Genomic DNA, 27,444 nt, shown 5'->3' with positions numbered 1-27,444 from the left:
TAGCTAGGCTCACATTATAAACGTACACAACCATAGAAATTAACTTGTGATATTTAGAGTTATCTCAAGTAACTATAACTCGTGCCCTAAGGTAACTATAACTCGTGCCCTAAGGTAACTATAACTCGTGCCCTCTGAATACACAGTTAACTGATCAATAATTTTACTGCAGATGTTGCAGTGAATGTTCATTCCGATACATTAATCAAACCACCGCCGCGCACGGGCCTCGGCCGCGTGATGCAGCTGTTGGCATCATGGCGTGATGCCAATCCCCTATAGGCTTCCAGCACTGTGCCGTGCATGGTCTTTGGCTGTGTGTGGCGGGGGTGGCAGCAATAGCCAGACCCTGCGTCCAACCCCCTTATCCACCCAACCCCACGCTGCACACCGCTCTTTGGCAGTGCATGCCGGGAGTTGGCTGCAGCCTGTCTCTCTGGGTGTGAGAATAGGTGCGATAGGGTGTATCTGGGGGTGAGAGTGGCTGTGAGAATGTCTGTCAGGGTGTGAGAGTGGGTGTGTCAGTGTCTGTGTGGGTGCGTGACGGTTTCATTGGATCAGTGAAATAAAGTGGAAGATTGATAGCGAGAAATGAGAGAGAGAGAGTTTTGAATGATAGAATAATGATATACTTAGAATGAGAGATTTCTGGACAAATTGAAAAGAAAAATGTATCTGTCAATTAGAGTGAGATCACCTTTCAGTATGAACCTTTTTAAGCGTTTGAAATTAAAAATAAATTAAAGAAGGAGAATGACCAGGGACACACCTGTAGTAGACCCTTCAACTTTCAGTCTGAAGGTCTGTGACTTTAACCTTTAGGCTATAGGTGACTGCTTAGTATGATGCTTCCAGACATATCTATAACAGTCAACCCACGCATGTGATTGGAAAGAAAAGTGAATGTTCCATCACTAGAACCTTTAACAGTCAAAACACTACTAAATAAATAAACACACTGCCAAGCGATACTAGGATTTGAAACTTCAGCCTATTGAGTGACAGTACAAGACCATGACCTCTCCCTCTCCCTCTTCCATTCCAATATGGGATGGAAGGCACAGTGACTGGACCATGGGGGAGTCTGAAGGCCCGCATGGTCCTGGCCCGATCCCTACATCCTGTGGGAGCCAGCATTACTCCCCCCAATCAGGGAGCTGCTTTAAATATCTGCTCCCTGCTTGCGGGAGCAATGTTTTCATCTGTCTTCCCCGCATGCATATTTATGTGTAGAGAAGACAGATGTAAACTCTGCTTTCTGCAAGTGGGGGCTGTTTGACAGTTCTCACTCGCAGAAGTGGACTTTGTTTGCTTTTGCTTGGTGGGAGCTGTTGGCACGCCCCCTGCGTATTAGAAATGGTAAGCCCTTATTTTTTACTTTGCTTCCGGGACCATGATCAACCCGGGGGCTTCCCCCCTTCCCCTCCCCCCCCAAAAATGCAGGGAAGCCCACGCTTGTGGTTTGTGGTTTTTTTTTTTTTTTTTTATCAATTTTTGCTGCAAATTTGCTCAGAGACTCCATACCGGGATGTGTCTACCCCGCCCCCTTCTCTTTTTTTCATTTGAGGGACTCCACTGAAGCAGAGTCCCAAGATGGCTGCCAACACTTCCTGGTTGTAGGTTTGGCAGCCAATCAGTGCAGTGCATTTCCCTACACAAGCTCATCATTATTCACAAAGTTGTCACGCCAGAGATATACAAATTTGTATTTCCTTAAGTTTCTTAATCTGTGGATTTACACCACATAAGCGAAAGCATAACCTGTGCATCGAAAGCTACCTTTCTGCAAAATTTGGTGTAATTCCATCCAGGGTTTCGGGCTGTAGCCTTGTCTAAATGTCATATGAGAATTAACATGGGAAATGCAGCATTTTTAAATCTCTCCCCCCCCCCCCCCCTTTTTTTTTTTTTTCCCTCTGCCCCTGCTTGACGAATTGTCAAATGCACATATTTGCAGATACTTACAAATGCATTTACAAAGGAGTTTTTGACACGGAGAGCCGGAGTGAAAAATCAATGACCAAAGGTCTGTTTATTTTTGCTGCAGCAAAGAGGACAGGTTTACCACTGGCATCCCAGGCCCGAAGTAAAGTGTGCTAGCATAAAGCGTTTAACAGTGATATTTATACTCATACATCAAAGGATACATAAAATGTGTAAATAATGATATACGTCATACAGATATTTTAAGGAGTTAATCAGTTTCCACACACCGGTTCCATTCCCAGCTTTGTCCTTGCCTCCCCTCTGCAGCTGCCTGACTCCCCACATTCTTGAGACCCTTCAAAGGATTACGTGGTTCAAAGGTGTAGATATCAGCCTTTCCCTCCCCAAAATACCACAGCCGAGGTCAGTTAGTTATTTTGAACACACAATTATAATGAGTACAGTGCCCCAGAGAGGGAAAGAAACCAGCTGCAAGCCTATGGCGTGGAAACAGGCTTATTTTACTTAAACAAATATACATAAGATAACATATGTGATAGACGGTGCGTTCAGAGACAACAAAAGCTCAAACTTACACGTGTAAAAGGAACGAAACAATTCAAAATGGATTCTAACAATCGACCCTTTTTGAGTTTTTTTTCTTCTGAACATAATCAACGTTTGAATAGTTCTAAATTTCCTCATATATGTTGAATTTTACTCCTACTTCCTTGAAATTTGCATTCATGGGGACATAAACAACCGATGGGTATGAGCAACCAGTATCTGTAGTGAGGATAGTGGGGTCAATAGCCATTAGGGAATTTATCTCTTCTCTCTGCATCATAGCTCGATTGGTTTCTAGTATTTTCACTGGCGGAAGTTTACACAATTTTAAACAGGAACAGAGAGCAGGTAAGCACTGTACTAATAAACAACTTAATACAATAGCTATTATTATAAAAAGTATGTCTTTAAACAACCAGCCCCACCCCCCAAACCAAGACCATAACCATGATAAACTCAAATCGCCTCCTTCATATTGGCCCCCCTTTTCAAATACCTGTACTGCTTCTTTTATTTTCCCAATATCCAATTCTATCTCTGATGACTTGTTGACAAAATAACAGCACTTTTGCTGGTACTGATGTTGGATTAAAACACATACTCCTCCTTGTTGTACTGTAATCAAGTCTAGGGCAAGCCGATTTTGTATCGCCAATTGGGCTGAAGAGTTTATCTCTATCTGTACACTTCCTATGGCCTCCCTGGTGGCATTAAATGCAATGGCTAATTCAGCTGACATATTCATCATTGCCAGTTGTAAATCGAAAATTCCAAATCCTGGAATAAGAACATGTAACACTTGAAATACCCAGTTCTTTCGCTCCTCCAGTATGGGTGTCCCTCGTTTGTACCTATGTGCAAAACTCCCCATGTTAAGGGGCTGGGAAGATGATATATTTGATATCACAGTAATGTTGGGTGCCAAATATGCCAGTGAACATATCCCTTCCCAGTTTAGAGGTAGTACTTTATATGCAGTTCTTCCACATACGAAGTACATGCCTCCCTGGATTTGTGAATTTATAATGCTGTATTTTATTCGGGGCAATCCTACACCCTCTGGGGTGTCATGCTCAGAATTATTGCAATACTTGTAATCCTCCCAGATTGTATTTAGCAATGATACATTTGCCCAGGGTGCAACATATGAACATCTAGCCGTCCAGAGGGGGCCAAGGAAAACCCGGGACAATATTACAGGTGAATTTTTCCCATTTCTATCTTGTTCTCTGGAGGGATCATATAACAATCCTTCTGGATCTACTAGAATCTCATTTTCTCCCACAGTCAGGTTCCAATAATTTACAGTGTAATTTTGATGAGTCCCATTAATTAACGCTGTCCAATTTCTGTCTATTTTCTCCTCTCCTTCAAGATCCCAATTCCCTGTTTTTATATCAAATAACAAAGTGTAAACACACTGTTCAGGAGGGATCTTTCCCATGTATTTTGCCTCTGGGTTTTGCCCATAAAAATAGGTACCAAAACACATGGGAAACATTTTAAGTGTGGCATTCTCTCCAGGCATCGGGGAGAGCTTGTATTCTGCCTGGGTATTAGGGAGCACCGCACACCTAGGGTACCATTGATATTCTTGTTGGTCACATCTCCAAGTGGTATTTGGTACAAGACACACTTCCCCTCTTTCATATTCGCTTGGTGATACTGGTACTTCATAAAGGCCTATAGGATCCTCAGGGTGTCTAGACAAGTGCCGGCAAATCCAGCAGTCAGTGAGACTTAATGTCTCCGCTAATTTTCCATGAACCTTTATCAATGGATGTAAGGTAGGATTTTGCAACAATGATGCAACACCACTGGACATTATACATATTAACATAAGGGTCACTAGGTACTTCATTGTTGTTTTGTAGAAATAGTTATAAGGCCACTCTTCCCTATTCTCTAGAGGGATATTTGTCCTGCCAAATGGATATATTTTAATAATTTTTATTGTGCTCTCCTCCTTGGTCCTACAACCTTTCTATGATACCGTTTTACTCGTCTCAACCGCCTATGTGTGTTCAAAAATATACCCACACAATTACCAAATATGTAAATGCAAAATATTGATATCACTATACTAATAATCATATACGTATAGATACAGATAAGTACGTTTTCCTTCAATGTTCACACCCACTAGGGTTCAGCACTGCCGTGCTTTCCACTCTAGCAGTTAGGCTGCACTGGTTGGTCCATGAACAAGTTTTTCAAATACAGGACAATAGATGTTGGCTTGATCCTAGGTCCCTTATCTTCTCCTTTTCGAGTTTTAACTCCTGGTGAGTCTCAACTCCCAGTGAGTAAGTCGCGATACTTCAAAGTTCGTCTTCAGTATAGTTTGTCAGTTTCGTTCAGTGTCTCGGCAAAAATGAGGGCGGAGGCCAGCAATTTTCAACCAGATCAGTGATGTGCTTGGGTATTAAACAGAAAAGGGCACCTTTTTTTTTTTTTACCGCTGGGACTACAAACCGCACCAACCATAATGGCTGGCCGCTTCCGTAGAACTGGTACTTGGTCTTTCTCGCCAGTCACAGAACTGTTAACTCCATTTACCCACTGCTTTTAACACAGATAATAGCGTTGCATAAGCTGCATCCCACTATGCTTGTGTTCTCGTTGAGACAATTGTTCTAACCAATGTTCTGGTGTCGTTGCACAGGCTAGTCACCCGTGTTCCTGTTCATGCTGAAAATTTAGTCATCAGTCATTTACAACCTCGTCGCCCAAAGTGTGCGTAACAACAGTGAGGATAGCTCGTTTTAATGCTGGTACATCAATGGCATCGGAAATGCCGGTGGCGGTGAAAGCGGGGAACTGTATTTCATGAAGGCAGGCGTGCCGTATTCTGCTGAGCAAAGGATTCCTTGGCCATTCAGAAGAGACCTCAGTTTGCAATTCCAAGCTAGGAGCTATCAGGGTGATGTAAATGTAGCTTTTCGTAGGGGTCACCACCTTACGCACCTTCAAAATTCTGTTCATTTGGATGGGCGAGGACGCAGGTTGTATCGATGAGTTTGTTGATCTTCAAACAGTAACTCTTCGTCACTGGGCTGCTGTGTCACCTCAGGAGCAGAAGTAGCACTTGAAACCTGTGGAGGTGTTTCCGGTCTCCCTACTTTTCTGTAATCAGGAGACAATGGTAATTCTGCTGTTAGAGTACTTTGTAGTGGAATTGGTGCACGCTTACAGTGGCTAGCATGTATCCAGTTTTTCCTTCCTTCCACTTTCACCGCTGTCTGTGTTGCAAGCAGTACCTGGGCTGGCCCCCGCCACCTGGGCTGAAGACTGTTGGTTCTTTGAAAATTCTTTGTCATAAGCCAATCCCCTGGCTTAAAAGGGTGACCAGGGCCTTCAAGAGGAGTTGGTAGGCTGGCCTTGACCTGTTGGTGGATCAAACGCAAATCTTTAGTCAATTGTTTACAGTAATCTACAAACAAAGGATATTGCACTTCAGAAAGCTTCTTTGGTCGTGGTACCCCCCAGATATTGGCTGGCCTCCCCATGACAACTTCATAGGGGGATAATCGTGACTTGCTACTGGCAGTCATCCTGATGGACATTAATGCTAGGGGCAAAGCATCTGGCCATTTTAAGTTGGTCTCAGCACAAATCTTAGCTATTTTGCTCTTCAAGGTGTAATTATACCTTTCTACAAGGCCCGCTGATTGTGGGTGATTTGCAGCATGAAATCGATGTTTGATGTTAAGGGCGGTACAGACCTTCTCCATTACCTCATTAGCAAAATGACTGCCATTGTCACTCCAGACTAATCGTGGCAATGCGTATCTAGGAAAATATTCTTTTAGTAATATTTTAGCGGTAGAGAGGGCACCATTGTCTTTTAATGGATAGGCCTCTATCCATTTTGAAAACATGCATGCTACCACTAACACGTATTTCAGTTTGTTACACGGTTCCATGTGGATAAAATCCATCTGTATAGCTTCAAAGGGGAGATCAGGAGGGGCAAAGTGGCCAGGGGGCGTAGGAGTCCCTTTTCCTGCATTGTGCACTGCACACACCATACAACTTTTAACCAGGTTATTAGCAGCTTTGAATATCAGAGGATTACTCCAAACATGGTCCAAAGTTGTCTTGATGCCTTGGGCACTGATGTGTGCAGGACTGTGGGCCATAGTAACCATAGCGTGTACATAACAATTAGGTAACATCCATCTTCTTCTGTCTGTGTCATCTGTGTAACAACCCTCACTGTCTAGTCTACCGTTCTTCTCCCACTGTTCCCTTTCCTCTGCTGTTGCTTCTGCTTGAATATCTCTCACACACTGCATGGTATTTCCTAATACTTCGTTCTGGGGCTCTCCCTTGATGCTACTCTCAACATATGCATTGTCAAATGGTGCTCGTGCTGTTGCTTTCGCTGTAGCATCTGCAAAAGCATTTCCTCGTCCTATATCATCAGTAATATTTTTGTGGGCACTACACTTAATGATTGCGACCTGACGGGGCAGGCTGAGAGCATTCAAAAGTGTCACAATCAAGTTGCCATGCTGAATGGTAGTGCCATGTGACGTGATAAAGCCTCTATTCGCCCAGAGTCGCCCAAAATTATGAGCTACTCCAAACGCATATTGGCTATCAGTGTAGATGTTAACACTAAGATGTTCACTTATTTCACAAGCTCTGGTGAGGGCAATTAATTCTGCAGCCTGTGCCGAATTTTGCGTGATTCTATGAGATTCAACCACTGTTTTTACTGTGGTGACGGCATAGGCTGCAGTGGTCGTACCATCTGGTAACTTGAAGCAAGACCCATCTACAAACAGCTCTCCCTGTGGGTCAGATAGGGGAGTGTCTGTTAAGTCTACCCGTCCCTTGGTTTCTTCCTCCGTGGCAAAAATGCAATTATGATCAAATTCCACATTGTCCTGAGGGAGGGGTAGTAACGTAGCTGGGTTCAAGACATTGCACCGCTTCAAAGTAATATTTGGACTGAACAATGTTAATTCGTAACCCGTTAGACGAGCACTGGTGAGGTGCTGCGTCTGTGTCTTGTTTAACAAAATATCAACTGCATGAGGAACCATCACAGTGAGCGGATTGCCACCAACAAACCCTTCACTTTGTTTCACCGCAGCTGCTGCAGAAGCCACTCCTCTAAGACAAGTAGGCAAAGCTTGCGCCACAGTGTCCAAGGTGGAAGAGAAGTATGCACAAGGGCGTTGTCTCCCACCTTGATCCTGTGTCAAAACAGACAATGTACAGCCATGCTTTTCATGCACAAATAAAACAAATGGTTTGCTGTAATCCGGATTACCCAATACAGGAGCAGAGCACATCGCCTTTTTTAAATCTTGAAAAGCCTCCTCACATTTGTCAGTCCAAGGTACAGGAGAGGGCACATCTGAAAGTGTCAGAGCAGTCAATGGTTTTGCTATAAGTGAAAAATTTGGAATCCACTGTCTGCAAAAGGATGTAAATCCCAAAAATGCTCGGACTTCAGAAGGGGTGCGTGGTGCAGTCATTGTATGAACCAGTTTAATTCTGTCTGGATGTAATCTCCTTCCCTCCTTAGAGAGGAGGTGTCCTAGATAGGTGACCTCCTCTCTACAATACTGCAATTTTGGAAGGGACACCTTATGGCCCAGAGGCGCTAAATGATGTAATAATGCAACAGTATCAGTCTTACATTGTGTCATGGAATCTGAGGCAATTAAAATATCATCAATGTACTGCAACAATGCAGAGCCTGAAGGTGGATTGAATTGGTCTAATTGACGTTTAAGACATTGACTATATATGCTCGGGGACTCAACAAACCCCTGAGGAATTCATCGCGAATGATCTACCAAAAATCGCGAAGCTAAACAAATATTGAGATTCTTCGGCAATTGGAATGCTGAAGAAAGCATTCTTCAAATCGATTACGGTGAAAAAACACGCAGAGGGTGGAATCATGGTAAAAAGACTATTCATGTCTGGGACCACGGGAAACTGGGGAATTACTATTTTATTTATTTCTCGGAGATCAATAACTAATCGATATACTGTGTTATCAGTAACTGATTGCTCACCATCTAATCTATTTGCATCATTTTGTTTCTTTACAACAGGAAGGATTGGACTGTTACATGGGCTGCTCACTATTTCCTTTATGACACCTGCATGCACAAGATCAGATATGACTGCCTTGAGCCCTTTTTCGCTTGATTTAGGTAATTTGTATTGAGGAACACGAGGTAACCGGGCACCTGGTTTGATTTTTATTACAATAGGGTCGATATCCATAATGCCTACATCATTCTTGCCTTTGGCCCATAAGCGGGGTCTATTTCCTTTAGCTCTGGGGGTAAGTCGTATTCCTGTGAGAACATGCACCGAGTAGGGGAAACACTATCCATAGTTACATAGACACCATCCATTGAACAGTGAATAACTGCATTTAATTTCTTTAACAAATCTAATGCAAACAAGTTTTCATTGCAACCTGATGTTAAAGAGAGTGGCGTGTGTACTGTAAATGGGCCTACAGTTACTCTCATAGGTGTTGAGATGGGGCTCACCACGGGGATCCCAGAAATCCCAATTAATGTGGTATGAAGCCCAGACAGGGGAGCCCCGGGGACTGCAGAATGTGCAATAGATGTTCTGGTGGCACCAGTATCTAGAAGAAACTTATGGCCCTCTCCTTCGATTTTTACATCAATGTAGGGACCATTCTGATCTACAGGAATACTTACTCGCCCCTGGCCCTGTCTGTGGCTGTCCTAATAATTGTAGGATTCAGAAAAGAAATCATCAGCATAATATTGTCGTTCAAATGCATTGTCAAAAATATTAGTGTTACGCGGGACCTGATTCTCATTCTGCGAATTCTGATCAGTTCTACCTCTTCCTCGTCCTCGTGCATTACCTGCCGCGTTCCCTCTATGAAGTGACATACTTTGTCTTCCTTCCAGTAATGGGCAAGTATCACGCCAATGTCCATCCTGCTTACAGTAGGCACATTGGTTGATATTTAATCGGCGGTCTTGGGGTGGTGCAGATGCACCTCGGCCTCGACCCCCTTCCCCGTCCCCTTGGTGGGCCACCCCTTTGCTGAGGGGTTGTATCCCGCTGGGGGTATGCCTGCTGTAATAATACCTTTTTCTTCAATTCTTTTACTGACTTCTCATTCTTTTCTAATTCTTCCTTGTACCTGCTCTCATAATATTGTGCCATCTGTAAAATCTCTGCCTGTCCCTTCGTCATCCACGAACTCTGTTGCTTTTAATTTTTGTGATATTTCAGGTAGAAGGCCATTAACAAAGCGTTCTACAAATAGTGTGACACCTGTTACGGTGGCGAGGTCTTGACCGCTAAAATCTATGAAAGCTTGTTCAATTCTAGTAAAATAATCTGGGACATCTTCACCTATTTTCTGTTTATAAGTGGCAAGTTTTCCCCAATCCACAGTCTGAAGAGGTATAACAGTTTCTAACTTAGTCAATATCCGGTTAGGTAAATTTAAAATATCCTGATGCGGCAGGGTTCCTGGTGCCCTTTGTGCTTCCCGTGCTTCTAAACCCCCCCATGTATTTCCCAAAGTAGGTGCATCATCTACTCTTCTAATTTTATGCCAAACTTCAGGACCCAATAAAACACCAAAAAAATAGTCAATGTCTTTGAGTGTCATGGTTGTGGTGGAAATGGCAGTTCTAAGGTCCCGATAGAATCCAGCTGGATTCTTTCGAGGGTCTGGCAAGTCTTTCTTTATAGCCATTACCTCCTCCCTTTTCCATGGTATATGGACAAATTGGGCCACCGGCACGGGAGCTGGTCGTCCGGCGGCAGCTGCTGCTGCAACTGCAGCTGCAGTGGGCATATCAGGGTGCACTTCACTCATTGGGTACCCCTTGTCATATATATTGAGAACATCTTCCCTGGCTATGACACAAATGCGTACTCCCTCATTTATGCTGTTACTATCAAGAATACAAGCCACACTGTCCCGCCATAATTGGTATAATTCTTGTTCATGAGGGAGAGGGGTAGAATCTGTAATACAAGACTTCCAATCCCTCTCCAATTTTTCAATCATATACTGTAGTGCTAATTGCTGTCCAAAATGTGACATCTGTTGTATTGTGTCCATAATATTGGTGTGGGTGTAAATAGTATGTGACATCCAGTTCTCTGACTGATTCTTGATAACCCGTTTTTCCCCATCCCCAATAGTGGAGCGGGTACTAGGGGGCGAAATCGACTTAATAGGTGTGCTCCATATGGGTGAAAGTGAGTGTGTGGCTGTGCACTGTCGGCGTTGTCCATTTGGGGTATTAGGGGCAGGGGACATTATTTGTAACCTTGCAGTGCTGGCTGGTAGTGGTGGGGCAGGTGGCGGAGGGATTAGGACTTGGGCTATTGGGGTAGCTTGGGCTAGAGGCTGTGGTGGTTGTGGCACATGCTGCTGTAGTGGTGCACCTGGATTTCCCAAATTGTGCCCTTGCCCTTGCTGCTGTTGCTGTGCCCCCATGATAGGTTGGGCTACTGCAGGGGGTGTGTAAGGTGGAGGTGCAGTAGGGCTATTATCTAATAGCTGTAGCATTACCTCATCTTCCTCTAATGCATGTTTGGTTTCTGTTGGCTTTGATACATAACTTCCCTCCACCTGGGCCCTATGGACTCTATCTTCAGATTCAATCCCTTTCTGGGTTTGGGAATGGTGATACAGGGCGGCCTTCTGCATGATGGTTCTCCTGTTTTCCCTCTCTATCAGTTTATCTGATTTAATTTTTCTTTTAGTGGCCTCCATTTCCCATTTTCTGTATACCTCAAACATATGTTGTCTAGCCTTTTTATGAAACAAACATTCCTGTAGGTAGGTTAGTTTCTTTAAATCAAAAGACCCATCCTCCGGCCACTGGAGGTCAGGACAATGTCTAGTATACCTGCGCCATATACTATTATACAAATTATTCTCTAAGCCATAATCCTTTAACATGTCCCACCCTGGTGTTCCCTCTTTTGGGATCGGTTGCTTTTTATCTAAACGTGGCACATGATTTCGGCGAAAACAAAGACATAACCCTTGCCAACATTTCTTATTTCCCATATCTAACCTTTTAAATTTTCAAAAGACAACACACACCAAATTTCAAAATGCAACATGCACCAAAGAAACCCTTTTTCAAATGTGCACCAAAGAAAACCTTTTTCAAATGTGCACCAAAGAGGAAAAAAAAAAAAACCCTTTTTCAAATATTTACCAACTTACAAATTGCTCCAGGCCTGGGCAAATTACTCAAACAAGAAAAACACGTGTAATACAAATTGTCAAACGGTACCTTGTACAAATGCAAATTTACCAAGAACTAATCATTCCCAAAAGTGATAAGTTATCCAAAAACAATTATTCTCTCAAATGCAAGTTAAAGCAGACAAGTAGCCAGCGAGGAACAGTCTTACCTGACTATCTGCTTTTTCCTGGATTTCTCTCCGGCCGCCCGTGTCAGACTAATCAGTCAAGATAAAAACCGATGTTTTCAGGGACTTCGCTGGGACATCATGAGAAAGCGGGGAGAGGCCTGCCCGGTGGATAAGATGCAGCTGCTTTTGAAACTAAGTCTTTGTGCAGGGGCCCCTGGAATCTACACCTCCGGAACGGCGTCCCCCCACTGGCAGCACGTCTCTTGACAGAGCTACTGAAGATATCCACTGGAAGGTCCCTGTTCGGGCGCCAAATTGTCAAATGCACATATTTGCAGATACTTACAAATGCATTTACAAAGGAGTTTTTGACACGGAGAGCCGGAGTGAAAAATCAATGACCAAAGGTCTGTTTATTTTTGCTGCAGCAAAGAGGACAGGTTTACCACTGGCATCCCAGGCCCGAAGTAAAGTGTGCTAGCATAAAGCGTTTAACAGTGATATTTATACTCATACATCAAAGGATACATAAAATGTGTAAATAATGATATACGTCATACAGATATTTTAAGGAGTTAATCAGTTTCCACACACCGGTTGTTTCCCAGCTTTGTCCTTGCCTCCCCTCTGCAGCTGCCTGACTCCCCACATTCTTGAGACCCTTCAAAGGATTACGTGGTTCAAAGGTGTAGATATCAGCCTTTCCCTCCCCAAAATACCACAGCCGAGGTCAGTTAGTTATTTTGAACACACAATTATAATGAGTACAGTGCCCCAGAGAGGGAAAGAAACCAGCTGCAAGCCTATGGCGTGGAAACAGGCTTATTTTACTTAAACAAATATACATAAGATAACATATGTGATAGACAGTGCGTTCAGAGACAACAAAAGCTCAAACTTACACGTGTAAAAGGAACGAAACAATTCAAAATGGATTCTAACAGAATCATTTTGAAACTTTTAGTGCACAACAAGAATCACCAGTACACTTTTTTTGGAATGGTTCCAAAGATATAGGCAACTCAAAAAATGCTTTTTTTATGGCAACATAACTACCCCGTGACCACCACTATGTAAAATATATATATATATATAATGACTGACACTGTTTTGTTTCGATTTCTTCTAGAAATCGAAAGCTTTCTGTTCACTTCAGTTATTACTAATTCCTTTATCCAGTACTGGATCCGTTTCAGCTTTTTAAAACTCTTGTAGGGCTTTAATGAAGCCCCAGATAACATTTAACCATAGTTAGCACTCCTGAAACTTGCTCACCCATGTTTGACTCGTCCCACCTCTTTTCTTTGCTACTTTCCCTTTTATAGAGTTGCAAGATACACCTCTATTTATTTCATTCTACACATTTATGATTGAGCTTCCATGGCTTGAATAATTCTACCGTAATGACAGTTTATCATTTTTAAGTTGATTTTATGGCTGCTTTTAAAAAAAAATATATAATTTACTAAACGGCACCAGTTTTCCATATGCACATACTTACCCGGTCTATAACGTATTGCATAATAATATTGTGTCATGATAAGTCATTCATATGAATCTTTAGGGAAAATCCTTTGCATAATATTTTGAAAAAAACATGATACTCATTTAACACATTCCACTCCAAGAAACTCACATTAGACAAACCTAGACACTTCATTACTCCTTGTGTTTTAATTTCCGTATTGTAATTGTACTTCTATAGCTCTTACTACCCCTGACAAGGCATTGAAGCATTTTTCGGTGAGTAGCACGCTACGCTGGAACCCAAAAGAAAGATTAGTGGTGGTTTAGCACAGGAAAATAAAGGTTGTTAATATGCGGTGTGGACACGTGAGTCTGTCAGTTTGATTGAATGGGATACAGTAGGGTTTAGAAGAGGGAAGATTCTAGATGGTGTTATTTGGGAGTTCATATTAGTTTGAGGTTTGGGCTGAGCCAAAGGAAGGATAGAGGAGAGTAGAGTGTAGAAAGGGTTATTAGGCTGATCATTGTAGTAAAATGAGGTTTGGGGTGAGCCAAGGAGGTATAGAGGAGGGACGAGTCCAGAAAGGGTTGTATGGGAAATCATAATAACATAATGAGGTTTGGGATGAGTCAGAGTGGAGGTAAAGGATAGATTGAGAGAGGTATAAGGTGAGGCACACAGTAGTGCACTCGATGGAGTTGAAGGCTTTTTTTTCTCTTTCTTTCTTTTTACAGTAGGAGTAAAGTAATAAATATATAAATACATAACTACATAAAAAGGGTATATGAGGAATATAATAGAGATCTAAAAATTGTATTGCATAAAGTTCCATTTGTGCAAGTATGGACAGAGTTAGAAATTCAGACTCTGAAGTGTTGCTGTATGTAAAAGCCAATTGATTTGTGTAGTTTTACAATTTATTTTTTCTTCATAGATATTTTTTTTTTTATTTTCCTCAATACTCCATATTTTAATAGTGAAGCACTTATAAATACCATTGTTATGATTGTATTTACATATTGTGATAGATAAATATAATAACCAGAGACTTATAAGCATTTAATCAAATAACTTGTATGAAAACTAAAATGATCTACATACATTTTAAGGATAAAATAGCATATACATGTGTATATATATATATATATTTTTTTTAACTACATGCAGTATACAAAAATGTTTGCCCCTACCGCCCGTTAATTTCCTATATTTTTAAATAGTAACCTTCAGTGGATTTTCTATCTTCCACTTCTCCAGCATAGTGCACACCCTTCACCTGATGCATTGACAATGAAAATGAGGTCTAAGTTGTTCTCCTGGTGTCGATTTAAACTCTTCAGCGCTTTTGTTTGATGTTGCAAACTGTTGGATAACACGAGCATTCTTTAAATATTGATACAAAAACATGTCATTAAAAATTTGCTTTCCTTTTCAGAAAGGACGACAAGGACTATGCTTTGAAACAAATAGAAGGTACTGGAATTTCAATGTCTGCATGCAGAGAAATAGCAGTAAGTAAATATTAAGCCTTTTTGGTCAGAACAATATTTTTTTTTTTCTTTCTTCTAAAGCATCCGTACAGTCCTTTACCCATATTCTCTTTTTCTCCTATAAATAGATAATTTGTAATATACTATGTCTTGTATTGCCGATCTGTGGCGATGACCCCATATTTGCACTTCAGCTCTTTTGTGTTACGTAAAGTTTATCAAACCAAATTTCAATAACTGGCATCACCATAATTTTATTATGTAATGGATTAAATAAAAAGTGGGCCACTGCAAAGAATGATTTTTTTTAATTACATTTCCAGCCTCCAGGCAGGCATAATAGGTTCTTCTCACAAACGGGGGAGCACTCTTGTCTTTCTTACAGCCTGATGTTGGGAACAATGTTATGGAAATCTGCTATAATGTTAAATTACTCTAAAAATGCTTTGCATGCAGCGAGAAACATGCAGTGCTTCTCTGCAGGCCCTGCAAGTAGTCACAAACATAGAGATGTTTGGCTCACTTCAAATTTAGAGACACCACAGCACCTCCTGCACCGAGACAGGTTTGCCTTTTGACATGTCACTGTCTGCGTCCACTGGCTGGGTGTCAAAACCCAAGTCAGAAAGATATGTGACCGAACACTTCCTGTGGGTTGCAGAGTTAAGGTATACAGTAGAGCAACAACTAAGTAGAATAAGACAGAACAAAGTGGTTAGACAAATGACTGCTATTGTTCACATTTATAACAGTGACCCCACTTGTAGAGAGGAAAACATTTAATCGAACTGAACTATACTCAAAGTGCAGCAGAGTTAGTAAGCCCTTAAAAGGAGTATAGTGAGATAAAACAGTCAAATAATAGCACTGCTGTAAAATGCACAAACTAAAACCACTAAAATGAAGAGTAAAATTGTAGATGTAGAGGGGATTAGCAGTGTGTGACCTTTACAAAAAAAAAAAAAAAAACATTTTTAAAAAGTGATTTCCTATGCCTTCCACAATACTTGGACTGTCCGAAGTGGGCAAGACTTAAAATAAACACTGTTTTGTTAGGGAAGAAAGAATATAGAAGGCATTAGGACTTGTCACAGCAGGACATTGTTCTTCCATGTGAAGTTCACAATAAACCACTCTGATAACACCATGTGGATGATTCAGGCAAGCAGTATTAGCCCGAAAGATTTTGAAGCTACCTATGTAATCCTCAAATGTTTCAGATTAAAAGAGCCAAAGAGGAAAAACATTAGGAAAAATGCAATAAGAGACTTACATCTCCTATAGAGCTGTCACACAGAAGTGGGCAGTCAGAGCCACCAAAAATGAATGATCGGTATCGACCAATTATACAAACTTGCCAACTGAACTCATGGCCTTCGTGCATTTTTTTTACCCTGCAGTACTAATGCAGTGTAATGACTGAAAAATATTGCGAACTATGATGCAAAAAGGTCTGACCGTTTAAAAAAAATCACTTCCTTATATTTAAACACCACCTTAGAATGCGGTACAAGGAAAAATGAATTGATAGTCTACATAAATAGGAGCAAGTAGCTGTAATGCCTGTGACTTGTACCAACATCCAGTACCGAAAACCTAATTTTAAACTGAGCCCTAAAAAATCCAAAACAAACACTAACCACAGAAAGAAAAGGGTAAAAACTCCGCATCCTCGTTGACCATAAGGAAACGCACAAGACAATTCATAATATTTGTCAATAACAGACCTGCAGTGCTCTACCAGATTGAGTGGTATAGGGAAGCGGGCTAACATGAGCCCGAAACAAACGTGTCAACCATCAATTGCCCTCAACTGAAACAAATATCACATAATGGGCTTGATTATTTCACACCCAGCTGAAAAATACTAAAATACTCACTTTTAAATCATGGAAAAGTAATGCTGAATATTAGGCCTCACAGAAGCACAGCTTGCTCAATCGCTATTTTAGAAGACATACTACCTAGCTTTATAAAAATCATCCAGATAAGAAGGCTCATGAAGAGATGAGATTTTTTTTTTTTTTGGTGGTGGTAACATTTGAGACAGCAGATTAAGGCATTTGAAGGAATTTAAGTTAAGGAGTGGGAAAGAGAGAGACAGAGAATTACAATGGGCAGTGAGGCGATTGCCGTTATGAAGGGAGTAGAAACATCTTTTGGTACACAGACAGCGTCAGATATGATAGCAGTACAAAAGTAGAAACAAACTAAAATCACAATGTGTAAGCAACATCAAAGCAAACACCTTAACTCAAACAAATGTTTAATATTTCCCATGAGTCAACCAACCCATAAAGTTTGAAAACTTCCGTGTGAAGAATTCTGCAGGGCTGTGAAAAGCAATAATGTTCTCAATCCAAAATGACACTTGCAAGCAATGTTCCGTCTACTTTGTTCCTCTGTGTGTGCGATAAAGAATCTCTGTGCGCTGCAGCCACTCCTGTGTACTTTGAAGACATTCACCCACTCTCTATGCAAGTGACTGCAGCAGGCAAGCAATCAAAATCATTGTTGTTAGACCCTCCAAAAATGGTCGGTAGGGAGTGGCCACTGGCAGTGCAACCAGTAACATCAAATATAGAACGAGTAAGATGCTTCAAATAATTTTTAGCAACTCTCATAGTTTTCAGGGTTCACTGCACTACTATGTCCAATGCGCTTCCCAGAGAGCTTAGCATCTGTTGGGTAGTATATACCAGAAAACTCACTTGTACACCCTGCCGTGTATCCCAAGTGACCATGTATGCCCTTACACGCCAGAAAAGATCAGGTTCTGGCATGCCTAGGCACACTGCCAAACAGATCTTTAAATCATCATCATCATCTTCTTAAAAACGTTATTTTGGCCACCAGAACCATAAAAGTACAGCAACAATACACATACAAAAATATGACAGTAGCACATAAGCTGGTTCTAAACAAATACATTACACATAAGTAAAAACTACAACCAAGGTACACCCCCTATAGGCATATTATTTTACAACAGTAAAACAATACATTGAGGGGGTAGCATTGCAGCGTCCAGCCTCTGCAGGTGAGAGTAACATTTTTGTTCTAAGAAGCCCCATGGCACCAAGAAACTTAGCAACAGAAATGGTTAAAGCCTGTTGGATGTCCGTCCTAAGAATGACGAGAGCAATTAAGTAGCTGCGAACACCCATTAATCTACAGGCAGGGGCATGCGATTTCCTGCGGTGCACTGCATAGGCTGGTCACACAAATAGAACATGTGGTAAGTTTTCAGTGTGAACTTTGCATGCTGGGCAAGTGGTTGCTCCCCTAGTCGACCACTTATGAGTAAACAATCCTAAGCCAAAGGATGCTAGTAAAATTATCTGCTTTCTGCACAGTCTGAAGAGCTGCAACATAGTGGGCTAACTCTGGAGTAGTCCTGAGCTGCCTCAAGTACAAAAGAGGTTGCAAACATGCTTTGGACCCTATCCCTTTAATGCCCAGGTCCTTAAAAAGAGGGGCCAACGGGGTGCTCTGTGGAAGGGAGGCAAGATTGCTCAAAATTGTTTTCTGTTGAGGATAATTCTTGAACATTAGAATATCCCCCATAACGCCTCACCATAAAGGGCGGAACCAGTGTCCTTAGCGTCCTAGACCTGAAGGGTCTGGCAAACGGGTTTGGTGTACGAGGCAGCAAACTCCCTAATCAAAACACCAGTAATCTGCTTTTGTTTCAGTGCCACCTTAGCAGTGCGTGGCTTCCAGGACATGTTCTTGAAGATCGTTAAGCCTAAAAAGGTGAAAGATTTCACCATCTCAAGTGGGGTGCCTGTTAGTACAATGTTCCAGTTGAACAATTTGTGAGGATTAAACAACATCAGTTTAGTTTTTGAAGTGTTGATCTCCAGCCCATAAATGAAACAGAACTCTTTAAAACATGTTAGGAGTTTCTGTAAACCACTCGGGGTCTTGGAGAGCAGCAGAGTGTTGTCCGCAAATAAGAGGATTGGAACTTTAACTGTTCCTAAAGATGGAGCATCTGTCTCATCCTGCGCCAGAAAAGGAACAGTGTCGTTGATGAATAACGAAAATAAGGTGGGAGACAGTATGCATCCTTGATGTACTCCCCGGACACTGAGATCTTGTCAGTTAACTGACCTTGGTCACTCCACCTAATACGTGAGTAACTGCCTTCATGCAGACGTACAAGTAGTGAAAGAATATGGGGAGTCATTGCCATATCTGAAAGAACGTTTCAGAACTTTGCACAGGGTTCTAAATCGAACGCTGATTTTAAATTTACAAAAAGAACATAAAGATTCCCTTTGCCAAGTGTAACCGTTTTCCAATACAAATGCAAGAACCTGAAAACTTGATCTATGTTGGAAATTTTCCTACGAAAACCAGCTTGTAATGGGTTGAGAATGTCAAAATCAGACATCTAATCCCGGATCTTCCCCAGAAGGCAGCGACAAAACACTACCTACAATTTCCTCAAGAAGATGTTGGGGGAGGTGGTCGTGGGGGCAGTGGCCCAGCCCAGTCTCCTCTGTCCCCCTCGCAGCAGGGATGTTGCCAGCACTATATAATGCCTCAAGTGCCAGCAGCTGGGTAAATGAAAGGGACGCCTCGAGGGCCCAAGGGCAGTCTGTGATATGGAGTCCCTTTTCCAACATCAAGCGTTGGTGACGTACTTGGCGCAGGGGCCAATCAGGTAAATCTCTCCTTTGTTTTAACTGCAGTACATTGGTTCATGTCTACTAACTTTGTTAAATCCCTCAATATGTGAAATCCTTTTGATTTGTGCAATTTACCTTTTATAGGATGCCGAACTCCTGATTTCACCTTTGGAAACCTATCCTGCATCTAGCTGGCAGACAGAGCTTTTGGAGTTTTTGTTGACTCCGGTCTCTCCGCTACCTCTTATGCATTGGATTCTCTCCGTTTTAGGACTTCCTCATTGTGGACCTGCAGTTAATGACTAAGTTGCTTCTAGGCAGTACTACAAAAAAAAAAAATTCGTGACCTTTTGAGCACCTTTCAATATATTTTAAAATCTGCGGGCTTTCTGTATCTTGGCAAGTTAATATGTTACTTCCTTTACTTCTGAGCCAGAAGCAGATTCAGCTTAAAGGCTTATGAATGATCTAATGCAGCAATCTAAAGTAAAGCCTCAGTCTCTTCGTTTTCCTGGAATAGTCCCCATATTTTGGTTGTCTAACACTTTCACCACGAGACCACACTAAGCTAAGTTCTTAGTTAAATACCTTATTGACATTTCAAGGCCACAGAAAGCATAGATCAAATTGTGCTTCAAAAAATTGGTTCAGGTTGTGGTGCCACAAAGGCACTTTTTAATCTGGCTGGCAACTGGTAATTCCCTTTGACTGCCTTCTTGAAGACAAAAAAGAGAACATGTCCCTGCGTAAACATGATGGCTACTGGCTTTAAATAAAAAAATGAAATAAACTAAAATAAGCATCACATATAATGCTAATAGAAAAGTGTTGATGTTTACTAGTAAGCACACATGTTTAGAATAGGTATGGAAACCCCTTTCAGTTTTAATGATATCACAGGAAAAAATATTCTTATTGGATCAAGTACTGCCACACCAGTACTGCCAAAAGTGCACTTTTTTTAGGTGGCTCTTAACAGACAAGGTAAAATATTGTGTAAGAGGCCGAGGCTCAAGTGGGCTGACCACTGCCCCATGCTCAGTGCTGTGGTGGGAAAAAGCAAAATGTGAATGACAGCTGAGCAGACCAATAGATCAGGATAGCTGACACAAAGCATTGCTGTATATGCATATTTGTGTTTTTATTCATGAAGTGTTTTGATTAAATGGGACTTGCAAGGCACTTACATGGTCTTTAGGCCTGACCGAATAACAGAAGGCAGAGGTTTTTTGTATCTATTGCCTTCATGTTATATTAGGTCATGTGTATTTATAGACTTTGAAAATTGTGCAGTGACTGATTTTAAAATATGAAATTCGGTGTCTTTGCTTCCACAAACCAAAAGTGGGATCATAGTTCAGAATATCGTGTGTGACCGAACAATTCTGATACGCTTATTCATGTTAAAATAAGATAGTGTACTTTGCAGGTAATGAATTCCATGCACAAGTGTGTCCTAGAAATGCAAAAAGTGACTAAGCATCTGAAAGTCCATGCAAAGCAGAAGGGATACTCTGCACCTCAGAGAGAAATAGATTTTACAGCACCCAAAGCACATGGCAAGCTTGTGTTAAGTTAGAGTAGCCTATACCATGTGGACAGCATTCCCACTACATGGCTAATTCAGATCTACGTTTTAAACTGTTCTGCTGTTGAAAGAAAAAGAAAATACAACTTCTCTTATGTTAAAGTTTGAGAATGTGCTGTTTAGATTCTGCCAGTAGTCTCTCCCTTAAGGAATTTTCAATCAAATTAGTGGTAATTGTATATTTCTGGAGGAAGACAAACTCTGGTATAAACCTGTTCTAAAGCAGTTCAGAAAAACATTTAAAAAAAGCCAAGGCTTGTTTATTTATAGTTCAAATTTGTTTTATCAATGTTATTATTCAGCCAATTGATAACAGGCATAGCATAGCTTATGACCATGGCCCAGACACATAGAAAAACAACTTGGAACACACCCTACCCTACCCTACCTCTCCATCCCCTGGGGTACTAACAAGCACCTGGCAAGGCTTATTTATTTACCAATAAATCAATGAAGCATAAAACACACCCCGTACAAATTTTGAAAGTTCATTTCTTGATAAATCGATTGGTACAAAATCAATCTATTCCAACATTGCAGGAGTTTGTTGATAACATATCAGAATATTTCCATGACAAAGTGACCAACATTTTTTCTAAGTTTTCAAATACTAGAGACATTAGGTCGGTCACACTTGGACCGACTTCCCAACTGTCTGCATTTGAAAAGATTTCTTTCAAGGATTCCAAGAGTCTGATCCTAAAAGCTCATTCTGGCTCTCTTTTTGGATCTTTGCCCGCCACCCATTCTCAAAAGGGCTTCTCAGTCCCTGAATCCACAGATCAACACTCTCTATATCCTTTTTCTTGAGTCACGTTCTGTGGCTGCTTGTTGGTAGGAGGCGTTGGTCCCCTCTCTTTTAAAAATAAATAAATAACTTGGACCCCACATGTACTGCCAGCTATAGACCTATCTCACCTCTTCATGCTTGTGGGAAGATGCCATAATCTGTAGTTAATTACCAGATTACTCGTTTTATTGATGTAAATAATGCGCTATACCCCTCACAATCTGGTTTCCAGTCGGGATTCAGTACAGACTGTACTTGAAGTGACTGAGTTTATCATAACCCATGTTGATCTGGGCTCAAATACCATTGTCATTCTGTCGGCGGCTTTTGACAGTGTTACATGACATTATTCTGCAAAACTGGAAAAAATAGGAATAGTCAGCACCCTGTGGATATGGATCAGGTCTTTTCTTTCCAACTGAAAGCAAGCAGTCCACCTCCCCATTTACATCAGCGTTTCGAGAGGTCTATTGCGGAGTACCTCAGGGATCAGCCTTGAGCACGTGACTCTACAGTATCTACATGCGCCCCTTGCTGCTATTGTTCAGGGGTGAGGTTTCAATGTGATGTCCTATGTTGTTGACACGCACTTTGTTTGCTTTCAAACACCTGGGGATCTCAGTCTCAACCAATTTTAAGGGTCTGCAGTAGCAGATTGGATGCATAAAAGCTGTCTTTCCTTAAACTCCGAGAAATGTGAGATTTTGATATTTGGTGCACCCCCTGTTTCAAACCTGAACCATTTGTGGCCTGCTGAATTGAAACGCCCCATGGTACCATCCAACTCTGCTAGAAATATGGGGGTAAAGCTAGATGATGCTCTTTCATTTAAGCCATTTGTCAGTGCTACTGCAGGAATGTTTCTTCTTGTTGAAAGTACACCTGAAAGGTCATTATTCAGGCACTGATTACGTCAAGACTCAACTATGCCAATGTGCTGCTTTCAGAATCTCTCCAAGAATTGCTTAGCAGACTGCAACGGGTTCAGAACACTGTAACCAGGCTGGGTCTCAATATTCCTAAAGTGCAGTCAGTTTGAAATGGCTTGAAAAACCATCACTGGCTTCCTGTCAATAAAATAATAAACTTTAAAGCTCTGACAGTAACATTTAGGCCACTCAAATGAAAAGGCCTGACGTAAATCTGCAATAAAATCAAAAGATACCTTCCTTGCAGAGCATTGCTCTCCGCAAACCACAACTTCCTATGCATCCCCAAGGTTATCAAAACTAAAGGAGGTGGGTGCTCCTTCTCTTATCTGGCCACTAAGCTCTGGAATCTTTTACCTGAGCCTGTTACTTTCAAGAGCCTTTTGAAGACCCACTTTTTTAAGGGAGGCCCTGGCCTGGTCAGCCCCACCTCTTTCACCTTCTCCTAGTGGCTTCTTACTAATACCTAGCACCGAGACGCTCCTTTCTGGAGCAACTGTTTGTACTCTATGAATTTAATTCAGTCGTGTTAAAGTTAGATCGTCCACAACACAAATCAAGACTGTACAGAAACTTTGAAAACAGTGGTACATTTTTCTGACAAATTCTGCCATGTACCAGGTGCATAGAGCTTGTGGCTGGATAACGGCTGTAGCTCGGAGATTTTGCTCCATTGCTAACACATTACTGTTAGTTATGTAAGCGCAGCTCACTGATTTGGCAGCCAATCAAAAAGTTCACAAATTAATACTATGAGGTGTGTCTGCTCCAGACAAAAATGAAGATGCATACAGGTGTGTTGCCTGTTGAAATACAAAATATAAACTGTAGAAACCTGCTTTCTGAACTTTTCTTAATTCACTCTCCCCACTCTGTCAATCCTTCCTCTGAATCTTCTGCATATTCCCTTTGCCTTGTTTACAATACCTTTCTGACAGGCTGGCATTTCTATTTTCGTTGGACTGTAAATGAGCACCATTGAGCAACTCATACCACAAAGTCATAAGTGTTTTGTAAAGTTTCCTAGCAGGGTAGGCTGATTTGGGGAACCATGGAAATAGAAAGCATAAGGCGACATGATTCACCGCCACATTTCATTTTTTTCTTACCAGGCCTTATTTTTTTTTCATTCAGCAGCTTGTAAGTATGATGCAACTTGTAATTTGAACTTTACAATTATAATATTGACCTACAAGTTGACGGATCCTTAGTACTGTTGGCTTAAAAAGCAAGAATTGCTGTAAAATGCCTTCATACTATGATGGAGGTTGATAATGGAAAATTTTAAATAAACTCCTGCTTTTGAGTATTCGAGAGGAATAACGGATATGCACATGTAAAACAGTTTTCTGGCATTCAGTTTCTTTCCATTGTAATTTAAGGTTTTACAATTACTGTAATCACAACCCACTTTAAGAAGAGTAAAGACTCCAAGCAATATTGTTTTTACTGGAGACGATTTACTTTGGTTGGCAGGTACCATTAGTTGTACATAAGGGCAAAAAACTACCATGGTGTAGCCAGAAAATTAAAATACCCCCTGCTTTTAATCAAAGCTCTGATAACACCAAGCAATTAAAGCAAGTGAGCCTGATTCTCCCTGGAAGAGCTCCTTTGTCTCTTCCATCCAAGCATCTGTCCATGTCTACGGTAGTCAAGCATATATCCATCCATCCATCCTCCCGACCTTCCTTCCACCTGCAGATATCCACCTTTTACATCGTCATCCGTTTATTCTTTCATCCGTCATTCCATTTTTTTTATCATTCCATCCATCTGGTCATTCCATCCATCCTTATATCTACCATTTCACCATTACATTTAGTTACCTACTCATTCTTTCAGCCCTCTTTTAGTCTTTCACCTTTCCATCCATCCATTGGCAATTCGATCCATCCACTCACACATTCATCTATGAATTCATCCACCCATAAAGCCATCCTTTGGCTTACCCATCCATTAATAAAGTTAAAGAATTTCATCCATCAGTTGATCCTTTTTGTCCCTTCGTCCAGATTTCCATTTACGTTGTCATCCAGTCACCTGTCCGTTCAGTTAGCCATTCACCCAGCCATGTATCCACCCACTCATCCATCCACATCTATCTACCTTCACTCCGTACTTCCTATCACCCTTCCTTTACTCTTCCTTACTTTGAACATTCCATCCTTCTTTTGGTGGTCTGTCAATCCTGCTGTCCTCCTTGCCTTAAATATGAGCTATTGTCTTTCCTTCTCCACTGTAGCTGCTAACGGAAAGCGGGCAGGGAAGGTTCACAACAGCCACACTCACTGCCACTTAAGTAATAGGAGTCTATAAAAATACGTCTGCACTGAATGAGCCTATTTATGTAATGCAGCAGGATGTCAGCAGAAGCCTCAGCCTGTATCCATGTGCCCTGCTGGCCTCACCACATCCCATTTAGGTATAAATAAAGTTGAGAGCTATCCCTTGTGATATTCCGATAAGTTTTCAACAATAATTGCCCTCTTTTCCATGAAGCAGTCTGATTCGGTAGCTGATCATCGTGGCTCTCGTCTGTTATCAACTGAAAAAGGATTTTTTTTTGCTATAAATAAACTGTAGAGCAGGCGGCATTGACATGCTTTAGATGTCCCAGTCCTCGCACACCTCCCTGATAGTCCTCATACTAAGTTTTAACCCCGTTCCCTCTGTCTCCCTTCTCTGTCTAGTTTAGTACTTTTCACAGCAGCGTCGCACATCAAGAGGAACTCTAGCTTTGATGGTAACATTTCTCTCCTAGATGCTAGGTCGGCCTCCACGCTCTCAATATGATTTTGGTTGACAAGCGAAAGAATGGTAAGAGAGCAAGCTATGGGGAACACAGCTTGCAAGTATAGTGAGCTCTGCGTTTCACCCCAGTTTACTGAGTAGCATTAACTACTTTTGCTCCTGATTATGTTCTCCCTAGAACGCTAACTTAAAAAAAAAAAGGAAAAAAAACCTCTTAAGTCTTTATGACTTTGCTTCTACAAATTATATTTCAAACCAGAATTGCACTTTTTTTTCACGTGCCAGAAACTAAAATAGCCAAACCATGTAATTATAATTTTTTTTTTTTTTTTTTTTTTAATGGAAAGAAATTAGGACCTGGATACGATCTTGGCTGCATTCGTGCCGCGATCTCCAATACGGCGGGGCGAGGCTGCCGTCAACCTGGCGGGCCTCATCCTGCCGTAGTACGATGCTTCCACCAGGCTGACCGGCGTAAACATTGTGTTATGATGTTTCCGCAGGTCAGCCTGGCCTAAACAAACCTTAAGGTAGCTAAAGCCAATGCCGTCACACACAAGCACCCTCGGAAAGAGCAGACAGTGCGCATTCTGAGGGTGCTGGCGGGGGGGAAAGGGTGCCCAGCACTGCCTTTCTGCCAGCCTTTACATTATTGGGCAATGGCTATGGAAAGGCTGGCCAAAAAAGGGGAGGAAGAGTGGGGCCATGATTGGATCATAACTCTGACTGCTGCCAACCTGTGGGGATCAATGATCCTGGCGGTGATGGTCAGACCACCAGGAGTGGGCCAGTCTGACCACTGCTGCTAGTTTGGCGGTCCCCAGACCACCAAACCCGTATATGGAGCCTTTGTTTTATTTTTCCTAATAATGGTGTCAACAAATGGAATGCTGTGTTCAAATTGCCCTCTTCTGACCTTCCTAGACAGCTTGAGCGTAATAATATATCCCATGGTTATTTAATTATTTTATTTCCTTTTTTATTTCTTATTCTTACCTTTTTATCATGAAATTCACTGGTAATTTTTTGAAAACTGAGGCAAAATGCTGATTTCATGCTGAGCATAAAGTTATTTGTGTAAATTGTCAGAAGTCACCCTACGGAAGTCTCATTAAAAAAATGAAAATGATGAAAAGTAAACGGAAAAAAAAATTGGTGGCAATGTTAGTACTAATTTTTCGGAGAAAATATATCCAGTAGGGTAGAAGTGAGGGGAGGGGAGGGAAGTGGGCAGGGTGGATGGGAGTAAAAGGGAGAAGACCAGGGCAGTGTGGAGTGGAGTGGGAGCGAGGCAGGGTAAATTGGAAGCAGATGGGGAGGGGAGCGGGGGCACAGGGCGGATGGAAAGCAGATGGGGAGGGGAGCGGGGGCACAGGGCGGATGGGAGTAGAGAGGAGGGGAGTGGTGCAAATGGGAGTGGAAGGGAGGGGAGGGATGAGGGCAGGAAGGATGGGAGTTGAGGGGAGGGGAGGGATGGGGGCAGGAAGGATGGGAGTTGAGGGGAGCAGGGTAGGGCAGAGGGGAGCGGGGCAGAGGAGCGTGGCAGGGACAATAGTAGAAGGTAGGGGAGCGGGGCAAGACAGATGGGAGTAGAGGAGAGGGAGCAGGGTAGGGCAGGTGTGAGTGGCGGGGAGCAGGGCAGGGTGGAGGAGAGGGGAGCGGGGCAGGGCGGATCGGGTAGAGTAAAGGAGAGTGCTAGGGAGCGGGGTAGATGGGAGTGGAGTGGAGAGGGCTGGGGAGGGGAGCAGGTCAGGGCAGATGGGAGTAAAAGGGATGGGAGCGGGGCATGATGGAGGGGCGGGGAGCGGAGGAGGGAATGGGAGCAGAGAGGGGCAGATGGGAGTAGAAGGGAGAGGAGCGGGTCAGGATGGATGGGAGTAGAAGGGAGGGGAGCAGTGAAGGACAGATGAGAGTGGAGTG

The 27,444-nt window shown here is 42.1% G+C and overlaps 1 protein-coding gene across 5 annotated transcripts in view; it reads left to right on the top strand.

Moving 5' to 3' along the window:
- The window catches only part of CDK8 (cyclin dependent kinase 8), a 208,581-nt gene that overhangs the window by 33,923 nt on the left and 147,214 nt on the right, over positions 1 to 27,444 (top strand). For all 5 annotated transcript variants that reach the window (XR_011194600.1, XM_069202230.1, XM_069202228.1 and 2 more), the window contains one exon: positions 14,772 to 14,847. Coding sequence is in view for 4 of the 5 variants with exons in the window: in XM_069202230.1 (XP_069058331.1) it covers positions 14,772 to 14,847 (76 nt within the window). In the remaining variant the exon portion in view is untranslated. The remainder of the gene's footprint in view (positions 1 to 14,771; positions 14,848 to 27,444) is intronic.

Source organism: Pleurodeles waltl, chromosome 8 (assembly GCF_031143425.1).
Source record: "Pleurodeles waltl isolate 20211129_DDA chromosome 8, aPleWal1.hap1.20221129, whole genome shotgun sequence".
NCBI classification, from domain to species: Eukaryota; Metazoa; Chordata; class Amphibia; order Caudata; family Salamandridae; genus Pleurodeles; species Pleurodeles waltl.
Note: the sequence above shows the minus strand (reverse complement) of the source record. Positions and strands in the feature narration are given on the sequence as shown.